General features: G+C 42.2%; 1 protein-coding gene across 1 annotated transcript in view; it reads right to left on the bottom strand.

Annotated features, from left to right (window-relative positions):
- The window catches only part of ADAMTSL1 (ADAMTS like 1), a 932,409-nt gene that overhangs the window by 179,717 nt on the left and 729,510 nt on the right, over positions 1–23,182 (bottom strand). The window contains 2 exon segments of the mRNA XM_047700005.1: positions 15,846–15,975; positions 22,255–22,556. Of these exon segments, the coding sequence (XP_047555961.1) occupies positions 15,846–15,975; positions 22,255–22,556 (432 nt within the window).

Here is a 23,182-nt window from a genome sequence, read left to right as displayed (position 1 = left end):
CCTGAGTTATGTTCATCGAGTAGGAGGCCCTCGAGCGTGATGCCAAGGAATCAGACCGATCCAGACTGTGGATTCCAGCAGACTAGGGGTGGAACATATTTCTACCTGTGTTTTATAACCTTTTGCAAGTTAACAATTTTGAATGCCAACATCTCTGTCTGTAAAATGGGACAACAGTGACAAAAACAGCTTCCAATAGTTTTGGGATGTTTGTTATGTACTAGGTATTGTTTTAAGAACTTCACATGCTCTAACTCATTTAATCCTCATGGCAACTAAGACATAAGTACTTTTATTTTATATATATATATATATATATATATATATATATATATATATATATATATACATGCATACATACACACACACACACACACACATGCCATGGTTCAATTTTAAGAGTTCTGCCTCTAGAATTCTTAACTGTATTCTTACCTGTTAGCCTGTAGTTTGTACACGTGATCGGAGCAAAATACCACCTAGCAGCTGGCATCAATATTATTGTAGTCATTGTTATTACAGTATTATTTCTCATACCCAACAGAGGCCAACAGAAAGAAATGGGCTTTGTGGTTCCTTGGAATTACTGCTATAACTATATCCAAATTAGAGGAACTATTTTGCCATTTGGTTGTACTTGCTTTATCCCACACTTAGAATAATTAAGGGTTTAGCTTCATGTAGCCCAACATTTCCCAGGCCACAGAGAACTTTCTAGCTGTCCTCAGATCCTCAGAGCCTGCCACCCATTTTCCCAGCTGGGAAAAGAGAAATAGTGGGGCAACCCAGTAAGTAAATTCTGAGTAGGAACACTAGAATCCATGAGCTCCAAAAGATTGTGCCACATGGAGGTCAACTGAATTCCTAATTCTTGGTTATTATTTATTCATACTAAATTGCTGGGAAAATCCTTGTGCTCTATGAATGCAGTGGACTTTTTTCCCCCTTCTCCATTTATATCCCTCCTAACCCCTTATCCTTTGCTCTTCACTCTTAAAGAGGACAGAATATTCTTCTTATTGACTGATACCAGTATCTTCGGAAAGGATAAAAGATTTTTACCTGAGGTAACTAGTATCTCCTTAGCTATATATAAAATACAGTGCTAATGAGATAAAGAGAAAAAGAATTCTTTCTCAGTCTAGTTTAGAGTATATTATGTCCATCTGGGTCCTCTATTCTGTCACCTGATTCCATCTCATAGTGTATCTTTGGCACTGGAAAACTCTTACACAGATGAATCTATTCTTCAATAATGAGGCACTCACATAAGTGCCTCACATATATTAACCCATCAAAGCTGCACAGAACCCCTGAGGTAGGTATTATTTTATCCTCATCTTATAGATAAGGAAATGAGGATTGGGGGGAGGGTAAAGTGACTTGCTCAAGAACAGTTGTTAAGTAGCAGAGCCAGGATTTGAACTCAGGAAGTCTGGCTCTAGATCTAAATTCTGATTCACAATATCAATTTCTGGATTCTACCTGTTTATGGTAAACACTGAGTTCTAAGTTGAGAAACATTATCATTCAGGCTTTTAGTCTGAGCTCCGCTAGGCATAGCTACTGGGTCAAGTCACTTAGTACCTTTGGCCTCACTTTCTTCACAGGTAAAATAACGGGAATTGGGCCAACTTACATTCTGGGATTCTGTAACCCCAGTAACCAAGGGAGACTCACTTATCAAATTTTTAGATTCTAGACAAGTCTGTCAGCCCAACTCCTTTTCACTCTGTGGCTTTTTAGAGTGTAAAGAATAAAGCCCTATGGTCTCTTGGTACTAAAAGTTCTAATAGGACAGACCAGAAAATGATGAGAATTTGATGTCCACCAAGTTCCTCAAGTGACTGTGATCTTTCAGTCACCGAAAGTGAGAGAACCCAGCTTCCAATAACTGGTTGGCAAAACTGGTCACAACAAACATGGATTCACAATGCTATGGACTAATGCTGAAGTCTCTTGACCTCTTAGCATTATCTGCCATGGGCATGGTGATTTGGAGTAGAAACCCAATGACGCTTCATCTTTTCAATTGATTCTTCAGGCACAGAGAGTTCTTTGTGAACAAATGGATGCATTTGATGCTCAGAAGACCCACCCAATTCAGACACCAGTTTGTTTGGAGGGTCCTCAAATGTGATAGGTGGCAAACAAACAATTATGAAACTGGCTGGTGGGATAGGTTTACATTTAGTGTTCACTTATGCTCAGAGAGATGATGGAAAGGACACCTTTCCACACTTGAGTATGAAAAGATGCGGCAAGATACCATATATCATAACCAAGTACATAAGATTTCAACACACCACCTTTTTATATGTCAGGAGAAAGGGATACAATCCCTGGGCCTACTTTTTAGACCTAGGTAGATACACAGCTGCAGCAAGACCATGTGTGGTGAAAAGTAGTCTACCTCTTGCCAATGTTGTCCTGCAGAGCTTCCCTCCTGGAGGAGTAAATTATGCAGGGTGAACTGGAAAACAACACTTCTCTTTTCTAGATCAATGGAGGGTCAATCCAGCCCACATGTGGTTTTACTTCACTCCACCATGGGTCGGTTATATTGTCAACCTCCATTAAATTAAGGATAAAATACATGACAGTGCCCATTTTCACGAAGCTATTTCTAGGTGTGCCTGGGCTGTGCCTTCAGAAGACCCATGGAAGTGTCTAACAGGTTACCTAGGATAGAGAGGAGAGAAATGGAAGCTTTTCTGGCCCCCCAACTGTCATCTTACTGTCTCCCCCCTGTTGCAAACAAATCGCCCACCATTAGTGCAAAAAAATACCACAAAATTGAGCTTGACCGTGGGGTGCATCTTGTGAGGAAGATCTGGCTCCACTATCAGCCTCTCCCCCACATTATAATTCTGGCATCATTTTCCTCACAAAAAGAGCATTGATAAATGGTATCTGTCTAGTTGTGGTGAATTTTACATCAATAAATACCTGGCTTATAACAGTTTCCTTCTGTGATTTTCCACGGTTTAAAAGAGCTTAAAATTGTACACGCCATGGGCATTGCAATTTTTGATTTTGCTGGGTTGCTAGTCTGGGGAAGGAGGTGAGGCAGGAAAAGTATGGTGGGGTGAGGGGTGGGATAGGCAACAGACAACCCACAGAGATTTTTTTAATTCCAGGAAATTTCCCTGGTAAATCCATTAGTGACATGCAAGGTTTGTTTTCTAGCACCAGGAACTGTAATTCAGCTTCTCCAAGAGCACCTTGGGCATATTCAGCAATGATCTACAGAGTCCTCCCACATACACTTTTGACTCTAATAAAGGAGAAACCCATGTTTGGCATGTGGGCTTTTACCACGTCCAGAATATAAATTGCCCTTGTCTTTACCCCTTAAATCGCAAAAACAATTTGAGGGCCAGTTCCCAAACTGAGGTTTCTCCATAATGCTGCTGTCTCTGTGCTAAGCAAATCTTCTGATGGCATCTGCACAATACGCAAGTGTTTGGAGGACCAATTGGACAGTGGGGCCCTGAAAACCAACCTTCTGGAATATCTCACATGGCAAGAGATGAAGCGGGGGCTTAAAAGAAGAAATAACAGAGAGTAATAGCTCAGTATCTTGTATTTACACAATGCCAAGTTGCACAGAACTCAGAGAACTTTGTAAAGCTATCTAACCCAGGAGTTCTTCGTCTTGAGTGTACAACGGAGGGAAATGGCAGAGACTGTATGAGACATAGTGAGTGGTCCTTCTGTTGTCCATAGTTCTCCACCACTGCCTGAAGATCCAACACAAATACAATGCCTTATGTCCTAGGTCCTCTCTCGAAAATCCTGAGGCATCAGGGTCTGTCTGAAGGCAGCATGATACCTTGGAGAGGACATGCAACTTACAGGAAAATAAACAGACTTCATGTTCCAGTATTACCCTTGGGACAAAGATTCAATAAAGCTGGCAGGAAGTTAATCTGGCCTATTTTAAACAGTTGGCATCATTGCTATTCTGTTACGTGGTTCTGGGACATAAATGTATCAGCTCCCTGGTAACTAACTGAGAACCACCAGATACACTCTTATAATATGGAGGAATCAAGCATTTTAGGCTTATCTGGAAGACTGAAAGGGGACAGAAAGGCAGGACACAAAACGGCCCAAAAGCTTTTGAAATGCCTGCATTGGGACCTTAGAAGGAATATCCAAGTAGTATATCAATTACATATTTAATTAGAGTTTCAGAAAAAATACTTAAACATCTGTAAGAACAAGAGACTCAGCTCAGTGGTCATCTTTCCTGAGTCCCTTTCCCTGATCTGAATTCAGTTACTCCTATTACAGTTCCCAGACAACAGCCATTCAATCTCTATCATGGCCGTTATGACTGCATTGTAATGATCTGTTTGTGTGCTAGCCACCAACAAATGTTAGTGCCTAGCCCCAGGATCAAGTCTTAGATGTGTTTGTTCCTTCAGACCTGACAATAGGGCAAGAATTTAACAGATATTTGCTGAACTGAGTTGGCTTTTCCCCTAACCAGCAGAAAGTACCCACTCCCTAGGGGCTGGAGCTTTTAGAATAACATACAGTCAGGTCTTTGTGGCTCACACTAGGCAGCTTGTCTCTGCTTCCTTTAGGGGGAAAAAAAAAGGTGAGAGTCCACCTGTCAGAAAAAAACACACCTAACACCTGTTACTAATTACTGAGTACTTAATATGTGCCCAGTACTATGCTAAGCACTTAATATACATATCCTCACAACAATTACCTAAGAGTTAAAGATAAAGAAATGGAAGTTTTGAAAAGTTAAACCATCTGCCAAGGACAAGGAGTGAGTAAATTGTATGAACTGATATTATCTCAGATTTTGTACTCCCAGGCCCATGCTTTTAAGGCTGGAATGAATGATTGGGAACAGCCCCTTACACTTTAGTGTGAATTAATTTAAGTAGTTTTGCTTTCCTAATTCTTAGTTGAGTTGAACCAAATAAATGGGAAGGGGGTGGGAGAAAAAGGGTTGAAAAAATTGCAGCCCTGCCCAAGTGGTAGAGAAGGGTCATCTGGGATTTTGGGTAGTCAGAAGGCAAGGTAATTAGAATTAAGTCTGGTATAGAAAAGAGGTGCTCAGAAAGAGTCAGAGGAGACAGTGCTATAGAAAGGAGTCAGGGACTCAGGGCAGCAGTGGAGAAAGAGACATGCATACGCATGTATAAGAGGAAAATGGTGGTGGTCCTTCACAACATGAACAGGCCATCAACTAAGCATAAACTAAGCCAGTGATTGTTAGTGGCAGAGCAAAGATGCAAGGCTCCAAAACAGCCAGTTGGCTTCCAGATTCGTAAGTCCAGGCTGCATCTCTCTGGATGAGTTAGTATTCCCTTATAGTTGTTTATTATTATTATTATTTTTTAAGGAACTGAGTGCTTTGTCTAATGACACAGTCTGGATTTTAAGATATTCACTTTAGGTCTATTCAGTCTCTCTTTCAGCTTGTTTCATTTCCTGTATATTGGCTTTGCCCCGAGAAGTGTGTGCTGTAATGAAGTTTTTGCTGTCCCTTAAGCACTAGCGAGTCTACTTCTATCCTTAGTAATTGAGAGTATGAGATGAAGGTTATCTGCTGGAGAAAAAGAAAGAAGAGCCTGTTAACTTGTTTGGATGATCTTCACTAGTTTATAACCTTCTATGGGAAAAGAGGACTGGTTCTTTTCACTGTGTAATTCCCATGTCTAGAATAGGGTAGGGGAAGGATGGATGGAGGGAGGGAGGTGTGGTTAAAGGGATGGACAGAGGGATGGAAGGACAGGATGGAGGATGTATAAACATCATTAATAGCGGCAAGGACTGAACCACAAGCTCTTTAGTAATGGCTCTGGAAATAAACATGGCTTGTTCCAAATCTGAACCTGCTACCAGCTAGTTAAATAATCCTTCTAAAGACTCAGTTTCCTCAGGTGTAAAGTTAGGTTAGGAATAGTAATCAAAACCATGCAGAAAATTAAACAAAGTAAGGTATGTAAAGTGATGAACATAGTGTCTGGTATATTGTAAGCTCCCCAAAATGGAAGCTGTTCAGGAAAGCCTACATTGCTCAAAGATGGCCTGGGAAAGTTAGCAAGGATGTGGGCACAAGATGCCCTACACCTTATCTGTACCCTGGGTTGGATTTTACTTCTTTCCTTCACTTTTTTTTTTTTTTTTTTAAATTTTCTTTCTTCTTCTCCTTCTTCCCTCTCCCACAAGTATTTGAAGAGACAACTGGTTAGGAATAACATCATTTATACAAGCTTCCTGATTTCTTCCTGACTCATTAAAGGCTTTTCTGACCATAAGGACACAGCTGCTCATTTCCAGGACTCACACCTCCCTTGCCCATGGGTCTGACTTGTTTTCAATAACAACATCATACAGAACATTAACTTTTATGAATATTTAGCCTCTATCTTCTCTGCTCCCATTTCATCATACTGTTACCATTCTTAGAAAAAACATACCTTACTGGATTGGGTGTTCAAGTTAAATGAATGTCCCAACAGCTGCTGCCTTTAGTAGGCTTAGTGGAATCCATGAGAACCAGCTTCTCTGCTTCTTGTTCCAGAGCCACTGAAGAAACTCAGCTTGAAGCTAGATTCCATCTATACCCTCCCCTTTACTCTGCTCCTAGGCTAGCTGGTTAAGAAAGTTTAGGAATAAACTATAACAACTATAAAATGAATACAAAGCCTTTCTTACATTGTACAGTTTCCTGCATAGAGATTTAAGAGGGATGGAAGATTCCTGTCTTTTTTGAGTGTCTCTATTACATGACGTAGGAACTGGCTGAGTGTTTTACACATATGATCATCCTACAAGCCCTGTCTGTGGTTTGGACAATGATCTTTGTTTTACAGTTAAGGACAAACCGAGCTTAGAGAGGTTAAAGTAACCAGCCTAACACCACAAAGCAAATGAGGAGGCCAACATCTGTCTGATCTCAAAACCTATGATTTCTCCCTTATTCCAGGCAGTCTTCCTCTTCCTGGTGGGGAATATTGAGTTTTGGCATCACCAAGTTTCCTCTTGGTTCTTATCCGGAAGTCAAGTTCCCTGGGTACCAAGAGTCTTACTAGGAAAGATTAAAAAAAAATTATGCTAAGATGATCATGAGCTACCTCTCCCAGAGGCATGTACACCATCAAAGGAAACCATGGCTTTGTTATTTCGCACCATCACTGATAGCTGAATAAGTGTCAGATTTGAGGCAATCAGGGTAGCAGGCCATTTTCAGATCTTTGAATCACCTGAGGAGCTCTCTCTGGCCAGCTAGGAAGGCAGTTACATCCACCCACTGAGGATCCAGTGTACAGAGAACACACCACATCCAGCTGTTGTAGCATGCAGCTGACGGCGTGTGGATAGTCACTCAGTAAGTGAATAAAAAGCTCCATGAGAAACCAAGGAGCATCTGGTGGGCCTGGGAGCTTTGTTAATCCAAAGGCGATCATTCTAAGCTTCAATGTGTCACTAACACAAATACAGAAATTCCTTGAAGCTTTAGTAAGGATAATTAGACAAAATGATGAAGAAAAAAAGGAATGGTAAAGACAGGTTTGAAAGAAGAACAATGATTCACCACAGGAAAGTTGGCTGGGCTCTGCTCTGTGACAGACCGTGGCAGATAACCTAACTGCCTGACCTTGGGCTGGTGCCATGACGAGAACAAGGTTTTCAGGAGGATGAACTGTTTCTCAACTGTATTCCCCAGGTTATTGGGCACAAATCAGGGCATTCTCCTTCTCAGTCTTTCATTTTATGTTACTTAAATATCTCTTTTTCTCTGTCTCTTTCTTTCTTTTTTTTTTTTTTTTTAGATTTTTATTTATTTACTTGAAAGAGATCACAAGTAGGCAGAGAGGCAGGCAGAGAGAGGAAGGGAAGCGGACTCCCTGTCAAGCAGAGAGCTGGATGAGGGGCTCAATCCCAGGACCCTGGAATCATGGCCTGAGCCGAAGGCAGAGGCTTTAACCCACTGAGCCACCCAGGCACCCCTCTCTATCTTTTTCTTAAGTTTTTTTCTTACTTCTTTGTTTTCCAAGTTTAAGGAATATAATAACATAGCAGATTTCTAATGCTAAGGTCACAGAAAAGCCCTCCATCTCAAATTGCAAATGAGGCCTTCATTCAAAGTTTCCAAAGAAGGCATCAGGTACACTTAGGCAGCAATAATTCTCAATTCAAGTGTTGGCCAAATTATTGCTTGCCCTTAAATTATTACTTCAGACTTTAGAAACACTGGTTTATAAGAAAAGGCAAAAAAAAAAAAAAAGTGGAAAAGATTTACTTTCGGAGTTTCCACTCTACAGCTGTTGATTGATTTGTAAGCTGGAAGGTTTGTGAACTGTGAAACTCCAGTGTTTCATCACCATATCTACAATAGGGAGCTATCAGGTGGTGATATTTCCATCCTCATGGTCTTACACGCAATGGGATTAATGACTGGTTCAGATACGTCAGCTCTTGGAGCAGTGAAGAACATGGGAGGATGAATAGTTTAATAACCATCTTTAGAAGGAGCACTTGAAAGTAGCCATGATAAGAAGTACACAATGGGTGGCTCAGTGGGTTAACCCTCTGCCTTCAGCTCAGGTCATGATCTCAGGGTCCTGGGATCAAGCCCAGCATCGGGCTCTCTGCTCAGCAGGGAGCCTGCTTCCCCATCTCTCTCTGCCTGCCTCTCTGCCTACATGTGATCTCTGTCAAATAAATAAATGAAATCTTAAAAAAAAAAAAGAAGTACACAATGGATTCTTCAGGACCATTCCCCTAACTCTACTTCAGGGAACAGAGTGGGTGTTTTCATCACTGTATCCTCAACACAATGCCCAGCACAAAATAGGTATTCAATAGATTTGTTTAATGGAGGTTGAATGAAGAGAAATTCTAGTTATCTTAAAGGGCACTATAAAATTCTAAACCGAGGGAGGCAGAATACTTTCTGTTCTTTTACACATGGACAAACACCGCTAAAATATTTTAAAAATGTTCATCAATTCAGTGTTCAGCCATCTTTGTTGCCTGGTTGCACTTGCCTACATTTTTCTTGTGGAAATCTAAGTCTTCTTCCCTATAGACTTCTCATGGCTCCTTAATTTATAGTTAAGGCCAATTCCTTCTTTTGACTAAAAAGAGGCTTTATCTTCATACTTAAATTTGACTCAAATTCACTTTTTTGTTCCTGGAAAGCTTCAGTTCTCTGGATAATTATGATTACCTTCGAAGGATCACACAATGTTAGATCTCGAAGGACCTAGGGATCATCCAGCTGCTCCTCTCATTTCCTACTTCATGATACCCTTGCCCGGGGCTCTTTCTGCCAGGTAGACAGGCTGAGTCCACACCACACTGGCTTGATTTTGAGAGCACAGGAAAATGCTCACATACCCCAGGCAAGAGGTCACTATTACTCTCAGGGAAAATGTGACAGTGTGGCTCACATAGAGCATACTCTTTATGACTCTACAGGAGAAAAAGTGCAGGTGCTGATCATAAAATCCAAGATAGCCACCTTTAGCACTTCTGTTCTGTTGGATGAGCAGCCCAACAGAATTTTTCTCTAAGCACATCTGACTATTCTGCTCTCCCTGTGTAACTCCTTTCAATGGCTCTCCATTACCTTTAGGACATAAAGTCTGAACAACTTAACCTACCCTATCAGGCTATCCTGGATCTGGCCCCTGCCTACCCTCTAATACCAGCTTCTACTCTTGCCTTTCCTTCTGCCTGCAATGTCTCTCTTCTATCTTCTTCGCCTTAGGCAACTCCTACTTATACCTTACGATTCAGCACAGGTGCCGCCTCCTCCAGGGAGTCTTCCCTCAGCCTCAAGCTCCCACAGAACCCTGTGCTTGCCTCCTTCACAGCAGTTACTGTTTTAAAATCTTTCTCTTCCATGAACCAGTGACAGATTTTGTCTTCTAGTCATTTCTGAGAACCAAATACAAACAGACTGTAGGATGACCTGAAGAAGCCTAGTGCATGTTCATTTTACTAAATTGAGATCTAAAACATTTTCTGCCGTGTGTGTGTGTGTGTGTGTGTGTGTGTATGCAGATGGCTAACCTCAATCAATGGCCTGTATAAGGACTTTCCCAGAGCCTAGCAGAACCATAAGGTCTGAAGGGCTGTCCAATTAGAGAGATGTTAAGAAACCAGGAAAGCTTCCCTTTTAGGACTTAATTGAAAGGATTTTCCTAAAGCTGATGTTTCTTTTTAGAATGAGTCATTTGTGCTTTCAGGTGACATGATGGGAAGGTAGATTTGATCCCTCGATTTTTAGCCCAGATTCACGCAGTGACTAAATCTCTGCACGCAAAACAGTTTCTAATACCATCAAAGCTCATTTCGTGGAGGTTGGAGGTTGATATAACCGGTGATGTGTAACCATGGAAAGGGCTCTCCTCATAAACGGAGACTGAAGCCCCAAGGCAAGCATACATGTGACGTTTATCCTTGTTGATGTCAAAATGCTGCTGGGAATGATTCTGATCACTGGGCCAACTCATTGCTGAGGAGAGAAATAACCGAGGCTACCATTGGGCCAGTCAGGTCCAATAGTAAAGAAACAAGTCTTGGCAGGTTCCTCTGTTGTAACTTGTCCATCAGTGGAAGAAAAGAGAGAGATGGTGTAATTATGCATCTGGAGTTACCAATGAGGATGACGATAGTAACAGCACTAACTCCAGAGGCGCCTGAATATGGCCTCCAAATCTGGACTCAATTTCTGGGGACGTCAGTGAGCTTTGGTGTGCTTTTGCTTTAAGTGCTTACAAGTTGGTATGGACAGAGCCAAAAGGCAGCATATGGAAACTTTGGGAACACAGCAGAAGATAAACCGATATTTGGAGAGCATGTTGAAACAGTAACCCTTATAACAAGTTGTCAAAGGGGAAGGTGCCTCCATCAAATAAATTAAAACACGGTCGTGTAAAAAAAGGCAACACCTTCTGCTCTAGCCGTTTTCGGCCAATATAAAAGAAAATTAGAAATTGGAAATCATTTGCTGCTGGTACGCATGGGTTTTGTTAGTGTATAATAAAACAGGCATTCTGAAGTTTGCTTTTAAAGAGGAGACTCTGTGACCTTTAAGACGTTTTTCTTAGCTCTCTCGTCTCAGATAGGGATTCTCAAACTTCTTTTATAGTTCTTGCTGGTTCGAGGAACAACCCCAGGTCTGAGAAAAGACACTGGGGTTGGGGCGAGGGGCAGAAACCAAGTCCTGTTCCTGGAATTATGGGCTTTTTTCTCCCTTCACTGTTTATCTATTCTGCACCACTCAGCTGTTCTCTGTTGCACAGAAATAAAAGTTTAGTTTAAAAAGTATGTTAGAACAAAGCTGCAGAAATTGCCTGGAATTTCCTTCATTTTCAGCCATCTGGCTTTCATTGCTTACTTCTTTCCTTTCCTCTACATACGTTTACCAAATCTTTTCAACACACACTGGCCAAGCTATCAAATGCTTATAATTAATAACAGTCATGCTCTCTCTCTCGTTCTCTCTCTCTCTCTCTTTTTTTTTTAAAGGTAGTGCTTTCTGGCTTTCCTTGGGCTGTTCATGTCATTGCTAGTATAAACCAGGAAGATGGTCAGTAAAATTTAGTTATTAAGACTTAGTTGAATAAGAGAGAAAAACTAATCAAATTTAAGTCCTGAAATTAAAAAAAAAAACAATGTTTTATTTCAAACTAAAAGTGTATCTCGCCAAGAAATGAAAGAGAAGAAAAAGAGAATTTTTCTGAGTTCTTACTATGGTCTTATCTTAGAGATAAAGAATCTGAGGATCCAAAAAGGTATAGAAGCTCTTAAAGGTCATGTAGCTAAACATAATGGAGCATGTCTGAATACAGGTCGAAATCCATCTGATAGTTTTTATTTTAGTGGTCTCATGGATGGGACAGATTTTTAGGACATATTATTAAGTGAAAAATCAAGTTGCCAAGAAATATATATAATACGATCCAAAGGGAAGAAAACTGTATGTATCTGTTCATGTTCATATATGCATATATATTCATAGAAAAGGGTCTGGAAAGATATGTACCAAATCACTAACTGGTTATCTCTGGGGAGAACAAGATTCTGGAACTGAAGGGCATGGTGGTGAAAAGGAAACATACGTCTTTCTTCCTTGATTACTTCTGCTACGCTTGACTTTTAAAGAATGAGAATATTCATGTAAAGTGACTTGCATAATTATAATATTCAGAAAGCTTTCTTATTGGGAAGAGGAGGTCAACCTCTTTCCTAATGATGGATTTTAGTTCCTTTTTGGACATTTCTCCTGTAAACTGGTCAAACCCACCCATGAAGGTGAACAGGATGGAGGGGCTTCTAGACACAAATTACTCAGATGGTGGAAAAGGTAACCAAAATAATTTTTCTTCCTTGTAATTGTAGCCTCTTTGCTCTCAATGTTGATGCAATATTCTTGTCAGATCATGAGTAAAAATGGTCCTATTTTCTTTTTGCCAATTTTAGGCGAGGTTGTTAAGGGAGATATACTACTTTCCATCTCTCCCAACAAACTGCTCCCTGGGTAATGCTAACAATTCATTCAACCTCCATTATATCCACTCTCTCCTCCATTAGACTTTGCCCACTTACTCTTATTTTGGAAAGACTTTGCTATCCATGGCTTCTAACATAAAAGATTACTTTTTCTAAGTCTATTTATATTTTCAATTGGTATTTAAAGCCTTAAAGTTATAGAAGGGACTCTAATAATGGCACTTTCAGCATCATCTGGTGGGTGGAAGAGAGGGGGTAGGTCGATGGACAGGAGAGAGAACGCTGGTGTCTTCCCAGCTATCTTAGTACTTGGATCTAAATATTACTCCTTATACACTTGGTCCAGTCTGTTATGCTCATGTATTCAATAAACACTTAATAAGTACCTGCCATGTGTCAAACATTATGTCAGCTCCTAGTTTCACAGAGAGGAGGATTTGGACTTGGAACTGATAGGGATGACTTTAAAATATAGTCCTCTTCAATAGGTAACTACGATTTTTTAAAGTGCCCTAGAAATGGAGGCAGTCCATGTTCATGCACAAGCAGATGTGTGCCCACACGTGCGTGCGCGCGCGCACACACACACACACACACACACACACACACACATTGGAACAATCAGAATAACTCCAGCTTGAAAATACCCTAGTTGCTGTGGAGAGCTGGGTGGGAGACCGTATCTGTCTAAACCTGGAGAAAGTTGGACACACGCTTCTGATACCAGCCCAGCCATCTGCACAGAGTTAAAAAGTCAGGAGAAGGTACATTTAATCTTAGAAAGATAGCCCAGATGGCACAAGCCCTCTGGGCCTATGGCATTTTTCATGTGATTGGAGAACTCTGACCACACATGACAGGAAAAGTGGCTCCCTGACGACTGCCTGGGAAAGCCTCAGCTCTTAACCAGCAGCCACCTCTCAGAGACATATACGTAGTGACCAAGACTAGAAACATCATTTCGGTTTGTCCCAGAGAAAATGCTAAGGTGTTCTGAACACATGGATATCAATACAGACCAAGAGCCCACCAGAGGACACCCTATAATGTGCAGGGTACACTCATCCATACACAATAAGAATTGTGAATTAAAGATTTAAATTACTAACCACGGAACCTTCTAGAAGGTGCTTAGGAAAACGACGCACTCTTATGTCCCTACCAAACCCATTTTTCCCTTCTGTGTACATCTCATACCTACTTTCTGAATGAGAGATGGCTTTGCCCCAGCATCATACCAAAATATCTCATAGGAGATGCACCTCCATTCATCTCTCACTTTTAAGATGAAAATCTGATTTTGGCTCTTTGACACGAGAAGAAGAGAGTGAGTCATCTCAGGCCATTGTCCATTGGCCCTCTCTGTTGTTTTAATTAGCATCAGTCTACACACACTCAGCTGTGGATGGTTCGCCCAAGAAACCCCTGGCTGTGCCCTGTAGGAGAGGTCTTGCCTGTCAGTCTGACAATTGGCTGGTGGGAGATCAAAGCACTGAGTTTATCTGGAGCAAATGCAATAAAGTTTAGCCTAACAAGAGTTCTTGTCTTGGAGTCAGTATAAAGGTCATAAATTAAGCTCATCTAATTTAACCGTGGTCAGTACTTCGAGGATGGGAAGTAACACCTTGTGTCCTATCCCTTCTGCTGCCCGGGAAGGACTGGGTTTAGTGGCTGCAAATCCCACAAGATCTTCAGCTGGTCCTGGGTGCTGACTTCTCAGCCCATCACCGCATGTGGATGTCATTACAACCCCAGAATGTGGTTAGACACTTAGGCTTGTTTTTAAAGTGACAGTAAAAAAGCAGAACAGAAATGACATCAATTATCAGCCCACAACAGTAGCTGTCCGCTGGGTCTGCCTATACACTAACAAAGAGTCATGGGATATTTGAGCAGGATGTGGTGACCTCAGACATAGCCTGTTCGTTTTGCACATGTGGAAACAGAAAGGGCAGCCATCTTGCCCAATGCCACACAGCTGGTGGGTGATGAAGCTCAGAGGAAAACCTCTGGACCCCCTATCCAAGGCCTTTATAGGCTACCCATGCCAAAACCACTCGGCTTTTTCTGACCTGGGGAGAATGGAGTCAAACAGAAGGGGTTAGTATCCCTTGCCCGGGCAGTTAGGTCCGCCCAACTGAAGAATGGTGAGGTTAGTTGGAGATGTGGGACCAGGTCAAATGGATAGGAAAGAGGCTTCTCAGGATTCTAGGCACTGGATCTAGTTTTTTCTGGATCTAGCCTGTGACTCTATTTTACTGGCTGATGGCTTTTCTGGATGTCATGGAGAAGATGGCCCCAGTGGCTCTCCTCCTTTCTGAGTCAGAATGGGACACCAGTCCTGCCATTCAGATCAATATATGGGACATCTTTGTGACCAGCAGAAGTACCCTGATCTAGCCTGCAGTCTGTATCCTTTAAGTGTCAAAGGAAGGCATTTTGTTGACTGAGAAATAAGCCACATCTGCAAATTATTGTCAATTCCCGAAGGCAACACATTACTTCTTCCATGTTACTTTGCAGAAGTAGAAGAAATATCGTTCTGAAACAGCATTCCCTTTCATATCTAGGATGTGACCATATCTTATAACAGTCTTCATCCCATCAGCAGACTTGAAAGTCTGGCTCTGGTTCTTGAAACCTCTCCCTTTGAAACCAGAATCATCGATAACATGGTTTAGCTTCCACAGAGATTTGTTCCAAAGAAGTATCTGCAGGCTAGTCTCTCGAGACAGCATAAAATTGTGTGGACTAAACCAGTGATTGGATTGATTAGCTAAGACTCAAGGTTGGGTAAAAAGGAGACCCAGGCAGGACCGACCAATGAAATGCTCTAATTGATTTTATGCATGCAGAATGACACACATACACTGGAGAGCATGCTATAATGAATCTGCATGCTGTGTGCATACGGATTTCAAGGTGGATCCATTATACCACCCAGTCATTCCAGTTTCTTGCGCCCGGCAACCCGTGAGCCAATCCATCACCATGGTGTTTCAGGCTTGCGAGCTAGCCTGAAAGTGGCAGAGACCCTGAAACCTGCAGTTGCATCCCATCCCCTTCAGGAGACATTGGCAGTGTGGCACGTGCACGTTCTGGTCACGTCGTGGGACTCATTTCAGTGCACAGAGCCTTCTGGACCCTGAACCTGACCATGGGGCTGGAGTTCCAAAGCCCTGCTTTCAATTACATTTAAGTGAATTTGACTAAAAGTTTGAACTGATGCTAATTGGTTTTCAAAACACTGGGTTTTGAACAATAAGCATTCTGGTCTTGCCCATGGACAGCGCCTCACTTGGAACGTGCTGCTGGGTGGCAGGGCAGGCATGGTGCCCCCTTACCTGGCCGGGCAGGGCTCCAGACCGCAGGACTTGAGGAGTCGCGGGGGACGGCGGCTGGTCACACACAGGTTCTCATCAGCAGGCTCCCGTGTCTGCTTGTTCAGGCAGCTCACCACAGCCTCCTGGACACCTGCACATGAATCACACTGTCAGGCCAGAGTGGGCGTGAGTGGGGTTATGAAGTGTGGACAAGGCAGCTGGTGGGAGGCCTCTGTGACGGGTACTCTGGCTGCATGTCAGAGATTGCAGCATGAACCCCGGGGCTGCCCATCTCATCAGGCGTTGCTCCATCAGGGAGAAAGTACTTGTGACTTGTGAACTATGGCATCTGTAAACATGCCCCTTGAGGAGGGCTACATCTCTCACGGGAGAGCTTGCGCCAGGACTCACGAAATGCTTTAGGAAAATGCCACCAAACTTTTATGGCTGCCAAAGCTGAGAAGTGATAATTTAATGCAGAAGGAGAGGAGGGTGAGGAAAAAAAATGGCCCGAGACCTTTACATGTTATATTTTAAATCAACTGGAGATGGTTAAATTTGGAAGGGAGGCTAAGAGCTGAGTTTTAATATCCAATATTCTGTAAACGGCTGTTCTCTTGGGGCTTCACACTGGGGGCTCCAATCTTTGTTGGTTTCCTTTTGGATCTAGTTGTTTCTTTAGTGACGGGGGCAGCTTTGGAAGTTGGAACAAAAAAAGAGAACTAGGAGCACAATGACTATATGCATGAAACACAGTCTTTTCTACATCTGTGGGAAACGATGTTCTCACTGACACTTGCATGTCTCTGACACAGAGCTAGGAAAGCAGGAGTTTGAGCTGGGACTGGCACAGGGTTACTGGCGAGTCTTTCCAGGTGGTATGCAGGACCCCTTATGGAAACGTTCATGGAGCAAGGAAACATTTAGCTGGGTATAATAATGACCAGACATTTCATTCTGGGGCCCATAGTCATAAAAAGAGTTAAAGTCCATGGGTTGTATATTATGAGCCAGGTGCCAAATGCTGACAGCGTGACCCACACCCTGCAATTCTCTCAACAACCCCATGAGGTAAGCACTATTTTTGTACCATTTGACAGATAAGGAAACTGAGGCTTAGAAAGGTAGAAAGACTTGCTAAGGTCATGAAGTTGATACATGGCAATGCAGTGGCTTAGTGCTGGAGCTTTTAATAATAGCGCTCACATTTAAAAATCCTAAAAGGCTGCTTACATCTGCTGGAGATCTTTGGGAATAACCTAGACATCTGTCTGACATCATTTCAGCAAAGTCAGTGTAAGGAAGAGGCAAGATGGCACAGTGTTGATAGTCTGCTTTCAGTCACACACAGCTGTGTATATAAATATATGTGCATCTAAGTATATCTATCTGGAGCTAAATATTTTATGTGATTTTGGTAAAGTATGTGACAAGACACATAATTAGTTTTATATATAAATATACATTTTCTTGTTCTTATTTGTCTCGCTTTATCAGTTAGTACCTAATAGAGTATGACTGCCATACACTTGTTAGCCCTGTTGCTTCTTTTCTCCCATCTACTCAATGTTTCTCCAAGGAGTTATTGCTCCAATCAATAGCCTAATACTTCAAGGTCACTCAGCAAGACTATAATTTAAAAAGTGACATCTTAAAGACTTTATTTATTTATTCAGGAGAGAGAGAGAGAGAGAGAGAGGCAGAAGCAGAGGGAGAAGTAGGCTGCCTGAGGAGCAGGGAGCCCAACCCGGGGCTCAATCCTAGAGCCCTGGGATTAAGACCTGAGCCGAAGGCAGACATTTAATGGACTGAGCCACCAAGGCGCCCTAAAAAGTGACATTTGAAAGCCAGAATCTGAATCACCTTTCTTTCTTCCCAGATGTTCGACAAATAAAATATTTTAAAAAATCAGTCACAGTATTTACCTTGAGGCCATAAATGTAAATTTTCTTCTTTCTAAGTTTTTTTTGTGAGTTTCAAAGTTTAATTTAAATATATCATGGCCAGTTCAGGGTGGAGCATTTGCGATTTATACTAGACATTCAAGCTACCCCATCATATTCTGTAATGCTGGCAACAGGGTGTTGCTCTCTAGTTTGCAGCTGGGATGAGCCATCTGAAATTTATGGTATGATGATATAGCAAAACATTTCACAAGAAATTGTTGAAATCATCACTGATACTTCCCTCTGGAATAGTCTGGCATTGTTAAGGTAATGACGACAAGGTGCTGGATGAAGTGAACTCTTCCATCCAGAATCTAAAGCTGTGGTTTTATCAGAAATTAAGTTTTTGGGGCACCTGGGTGGCTGAGTCGTTAAGCGTCTGCCTTCGGCTCAGATCATGGTCTCAGGGTCCTGGGATCAAGCCCTGAGTCAGGCTCTCTGGTCAGCGGTGAATCGGTTTCTCCCTCTCCCACTCCCCCTGCTTGTGTTCCTTCTCTCTCTCTCAAATAAATACATAAAATCTTTTAAAAAAAAGAAATTAAGTTTTCGATTCATCTGCCTGCTGGGTAATATTCAAGAGATTATAGACATTGCTCTAAAGTAGATTGTTTTTTTTCTGCTACTGAACACTATGAAATAGAGTCAATGACGTCAGCAGGAAGTGATCACAGGTCTTGTCATCTGCCCTATTGGAAAGTGCTTCATGTGTGGGATGTGTGAGGGAGTTGCTCTGTTTCTACTTTGTGGATCCCTAGTTCATAGCACTGAGGTCCTTCTCAGACTGCACAGAACAAGTGTCGCAAGGGCTAAAGTTTCTAGAAGGACTTCAGTATAGTCCTCTCTTAGATATATGGAACACGAAGTTTTATTACTCCAAACGAGTAAATCCTAGCTCAAGAGAAAAATCACCTCTGAGGTGGTTGAGTGCCAAGATTAAGCAGCCTTCTAGAGTTACTAAATTCGAATCTAACATATTATAAAACAAAATACTAGGCCTCTGACACCGTGTTAAATGGCCATTGCCATAGCGGCCAGTTGCCTAGGCATTCTTAGGCGGGGCCTGGGGTGCTGAGGGAAGCTAAGGACAGAGTTCTGTCATAATTAAGGAGTATCTGGGACCAGCCCTGTGGTCAACACACAATACATTTTTGTGGCATGATGAACAAAATGCCTCAAGGGCAGGGCATTCTAAGCATAGGAGGCCTGGGGGAAGGTGCACAGAGGGAGGGAGCTGGGGAGTGTGGGAGTATGGGAAGTTGCAAGAGGGAGGGTGTGTGGAGACCTCACCTGTGAAGTCAAAGCATAGTTGGCCCAGTGGAGTGGGGCCAGGATGTGAGAAGTTAGCTCATCAAGTGCATATTCTTTCCAAACAGGCTAGGATTTGCACTTAGGAGGACATTTTCAACACAGAACACATGTTTAAGTACTGTACTTCACGATTTTTGAGTTTTCCTTTCTTGACAGAAACAAAGGAGAGAGGACTCATAAGGAAGGGGAGCGGCAGGTAAAGACTTCACCTTTCACTCTTGCTGAAGTAGTTTCAAGTTTTCCCTCAGCTCATTTTAATGCTGATTTTACCATCGAGGAGTTCAATATAATAAAGCTGTTCAGGTTCAAAGCCACTGTCCTTGACCACAACTATGAGCTCACGTGTGAGAAATTCAAATATAACAAGGAGATGATAGTGGGATGTGGGACACATATCCAAGCAGGTTAGGCTCAATCTTCCACAAAATGGGATTTGTGGTGTTTATATCTGCCAGAACAGCATGATTGTTCCATGATATTTGATGACAGCTTGGGGAAACACAGCCACCAACTGCAGCCTAAATTACTAACTAGTTCCTTCTGGTTGCTACCTCTGCTAGGTGAAAGGTTACTTCTGTGTCTATCCAGTTTCTGCTCCGGAGATAGGGAAGACAATGAAATGAGCTCGACCAGCCTTTCGACCCAAAATTGATTTAAAAATCTCTCTGTTAATCCTGCATGCTTTTAGCTGGTTTCAGCAAGAATGATCAAAAATATATGTAACCTTGTGGGTTAGATTTTGGTGAAAGATCAAAGTTGATAATACAATGTTACTGCCAAACACTGACTTCAAAATATACATGTCCCATGGAGCAAAATGATTTTTTTAGTGCATATGGGCATCATATGGGCCATATAACCCAAACATATTTTCACCACTTTGGAATTTTCAACTCTAACATTTTAGGTGTAAATATATTACCTTGGCACAGTTACATAAGTGTAGGTAAGTGTGCAAAGTTGTTGACAGTTAAAGACATAAGACATTTCAATAACTTTACCCTGCCTTGGATATAAAGGATGTACAATTTATGTTATACAAAGACACTCAGTTCATACAGGCAGAGATCAATTGTGTATCAACCATCTAAATCTTATATCCAAATCAGTTATCTTCTGAAAACATTTGAAATTAAAAACATTCCGCAGGCTCTCTACACTTTGAGTTTTATAACCCTGGTTGATCAGCAGAATGGTTAAAATCTTAAAGATAAAGATTATATATTTATATATAATCATATATAAATATATATATATAAATTATATATTATATATACCTTTATCTTTAAGATTTTAACCATCTAACCATATATATATTATATATATTATGTATATAATATATAATATAATATAATAAATATTTATTATTCCATGACTATGTCTAGTTTTTCCATTTGCTTATAAAATTCCAGGCTTGAGTTGTAACTGAGAACCATAACTGAGAGACCACAAGTCAAATTTTTTTTCCAAAGCACATGCATTTTAGACTAGAGATAATGATCGTTCCATTCAGGTGATCATGGAAATTGGGGACAAACGCACACCACCTGAACTCCTGAGTCACTCGTTATATTGGAAAGAAGTCACTGTGGGCATTCGGCTATGGTCCTTCTACCTGACTTCTCTGTTCCTGCCCAGGCTCAGGGATTCTCGAAGCTTTATTGAACACTTCTCCCTTTGTGACCATGGAAGAAAAGATGTCCTCAGTGTGTGTGGAGAACCCCTTAAGAACAGAGATTAGCCGAGTTCCAGGAAACTCTTCCAGAATTAGATGGAAAATTTTAGATTTTAAAAATAACAGGGCCCTCCATTAAAACACTTAAGAATTTCACGGTTTGAAATTGAAAGATGTAGAAACAAACAAGAACCTCAAGGTCAAAACTACTAAATGCTTGCTCAAAGATCTGATGGAGAAGATGGATTCTTTGCTAGTATGTACTTGTTCCACTATTCATTCCTTTTCAAGTGCATGTGAACATTTTGGGCCCAAGTACTTGTGCATTCTCAATAATGACAAAAGGCCTTTTTAAAAGAGTTTCCAAAATGTCACGGTTTACAAAACAGTTTTGGAAAATAATTTTGATTTTTTTTTTATACTGGTTGAGAAACTTTGCTGGCAATGCAGAATCTTAACATGCCAAAAGGGTTTTACTGATAGCCAGTGAGAGGGGTCTGGCAGGAAATTAGCCAGTATTTCCTCACCTATCAGAATCTCTCTTGGGAGTAGATGTGGGAGGCAGTGGCATTATGAAATGATGTATTTTTTTAAAGTGTAAGAAAGATCGGAACCATGAAGAATTCATTGCTGACTTAAATGCCTTCCTCTCCCTCTCCAACCCCAAGTCTCATCATCACACCTGAAATAAAGAATCACTGAATCTATTATCATTGAGGAATATCCTTAAAGACCAGGTTGATACACACTTAACATGAGTTAAATAATATTCATAAGGAGCAAGCTTCAGGAATTCTCTAAGTGCCTAAAGAAGTGTGCCGTGCTGGTTCTAGACAGAGAAAGAGATCAATAGCAGGCCTAATTCCAGGGGTCACTCACTAGCTGTGTGGTTTCAAGTCACTCAGCTTCTTTGGATCTTTGTTTTTCATCTGTAAAATGGCGGAGGGGTCAGCCTTTAAAGTCCTTTCTGGTCCCAGGTAACCAAGGTGTTAAGTGCGGTTTCTATACCCTTTTCCCTTTGTAAAGAGATACTGCTTCAGGAAATCAGCTGAATCCCTCAGGGAACTCTACCCCGTTCTGGGGAAGAGCAGAATGTTTTGTCCTCTTGGGCCTTGGTCCATACCACAGGCACTGAAGCAAGGACACAGATAAATAACACTGAGTGCTGAGAGCCTTGCCAGGTCAGCGTCAACCTAATGTCTCAGTCAGATACACTGGGATATATTGCAAAACATCAGAATGACAACTGAAAGCAAAAGCGTGAGCTGTGCTGGCCACTCGCAGCGGACAGTCTGAGCGCCGCTCAGGCCCAAAGGGAACTACATCTGTGTTTCATTCAGTGCGCCTTACATTTACAAGGGCTTCCTCCCCCTCCACCCCCACACCCCCTGACCCTTCCTGGACTAGAGGCGGTCACGTGACACAGTCTCCTGCAGGGAGAGAGGAGAAAGGGAAAGGACAAGAAGATGGTGGGGCTCTGGGCCAGAGGCCCCCTCCTTACCTCCTCCGCAGGACTCGGAGCACGTGGTGAAGCCTTCGTATTCCCAGTCGTACAGCTCGTCCAAATCCTGCAGGCCCCCAAAGAGGCCGTCCGTCTCTTCGGGGTTCAACTCGGGAGCGTCCCCGTGGCACGGTCCCGCGTAACAGGCGCGCTGGGATGCCGGCTTGGGCCCTTCACATTCGTCAGCAGGCAGGTCAGCCACCGACTGAGAGAAAGACAGGAGCACCTGGCACCTCACGGTTCGCTCCTGGGTCCCCACACCGCAGGTGACCGTGCAGGCCGACCAAGCTTCGGGGATGAACCTGCAGCCGGCAAGCAAACAAGAGGACAGGATGAGAAGCCCCAGGTGGGGGAGCCAGGGGACTGCGGAGCCCTGCATCCCACCTGTCCCCCGGGCCCAGCGCTGTCCTGGGACGGGCTCAGGGCTCTGCCGCTCTGTCCTGCGATGGGTGCTTTGGTTTAGTTCATGAGCTCATTTGCCACGGTTTCTGAATTGGTTTTTTGGTGTTAGATGAACTCCCAGCTGGAAGACATTCCAGCTACAGACCACCTGCTTTCTCCCTGCTTCGCACCCACAGTGATACTAGCTAGCTCTTCAGAGCAGGGACTCAGTGCTTCCTCCTCCTCTCTCTCTCTCTCTCTCTCTCTCTCTCTCTCTCTCAATCCCAGCACTTGTGCCTTCTGCAAGATGCTGGCTATTCTTATAGCAGACTAATACTGATCCTAAAAAGTATCACAAAATAAGCCCTTAGAGATATTTAAGGAGGGTTTTCTTTTTCTTTTTTTTTTTTTTTTTTTTTTTCTGATCTGGATCTCACATTCTGTAACTTTCTTTTGCTTTTCGGCTCAATGTGCTTCCCAAGATTTATTTATATATAGAAAGGGGTTCTTTTTTGTAAGTTTCCAAGAATGGAGCAAAGTCTTGTTC

The sequence above is a fragment of the Lutra lutra genome, chromosome 13 (genome assembly GCF_902655055.1).
Source record: "Lutra lutra chromosome 13, mLutLut1.2, whole genome shotgun sequence".
Taxonomy (NCBI): domain Eukaryota; kingdom Metazoa; phylum Chordata; class Mammalia; order Carnivora; family Mustelidae; genus Lutra; species Lutra lutra.
The sequence above is the reverse complement of the archived record's forward strand: the minus strand, read 5'-3'. Positions and strand labels throughout refer to the sequence as shown.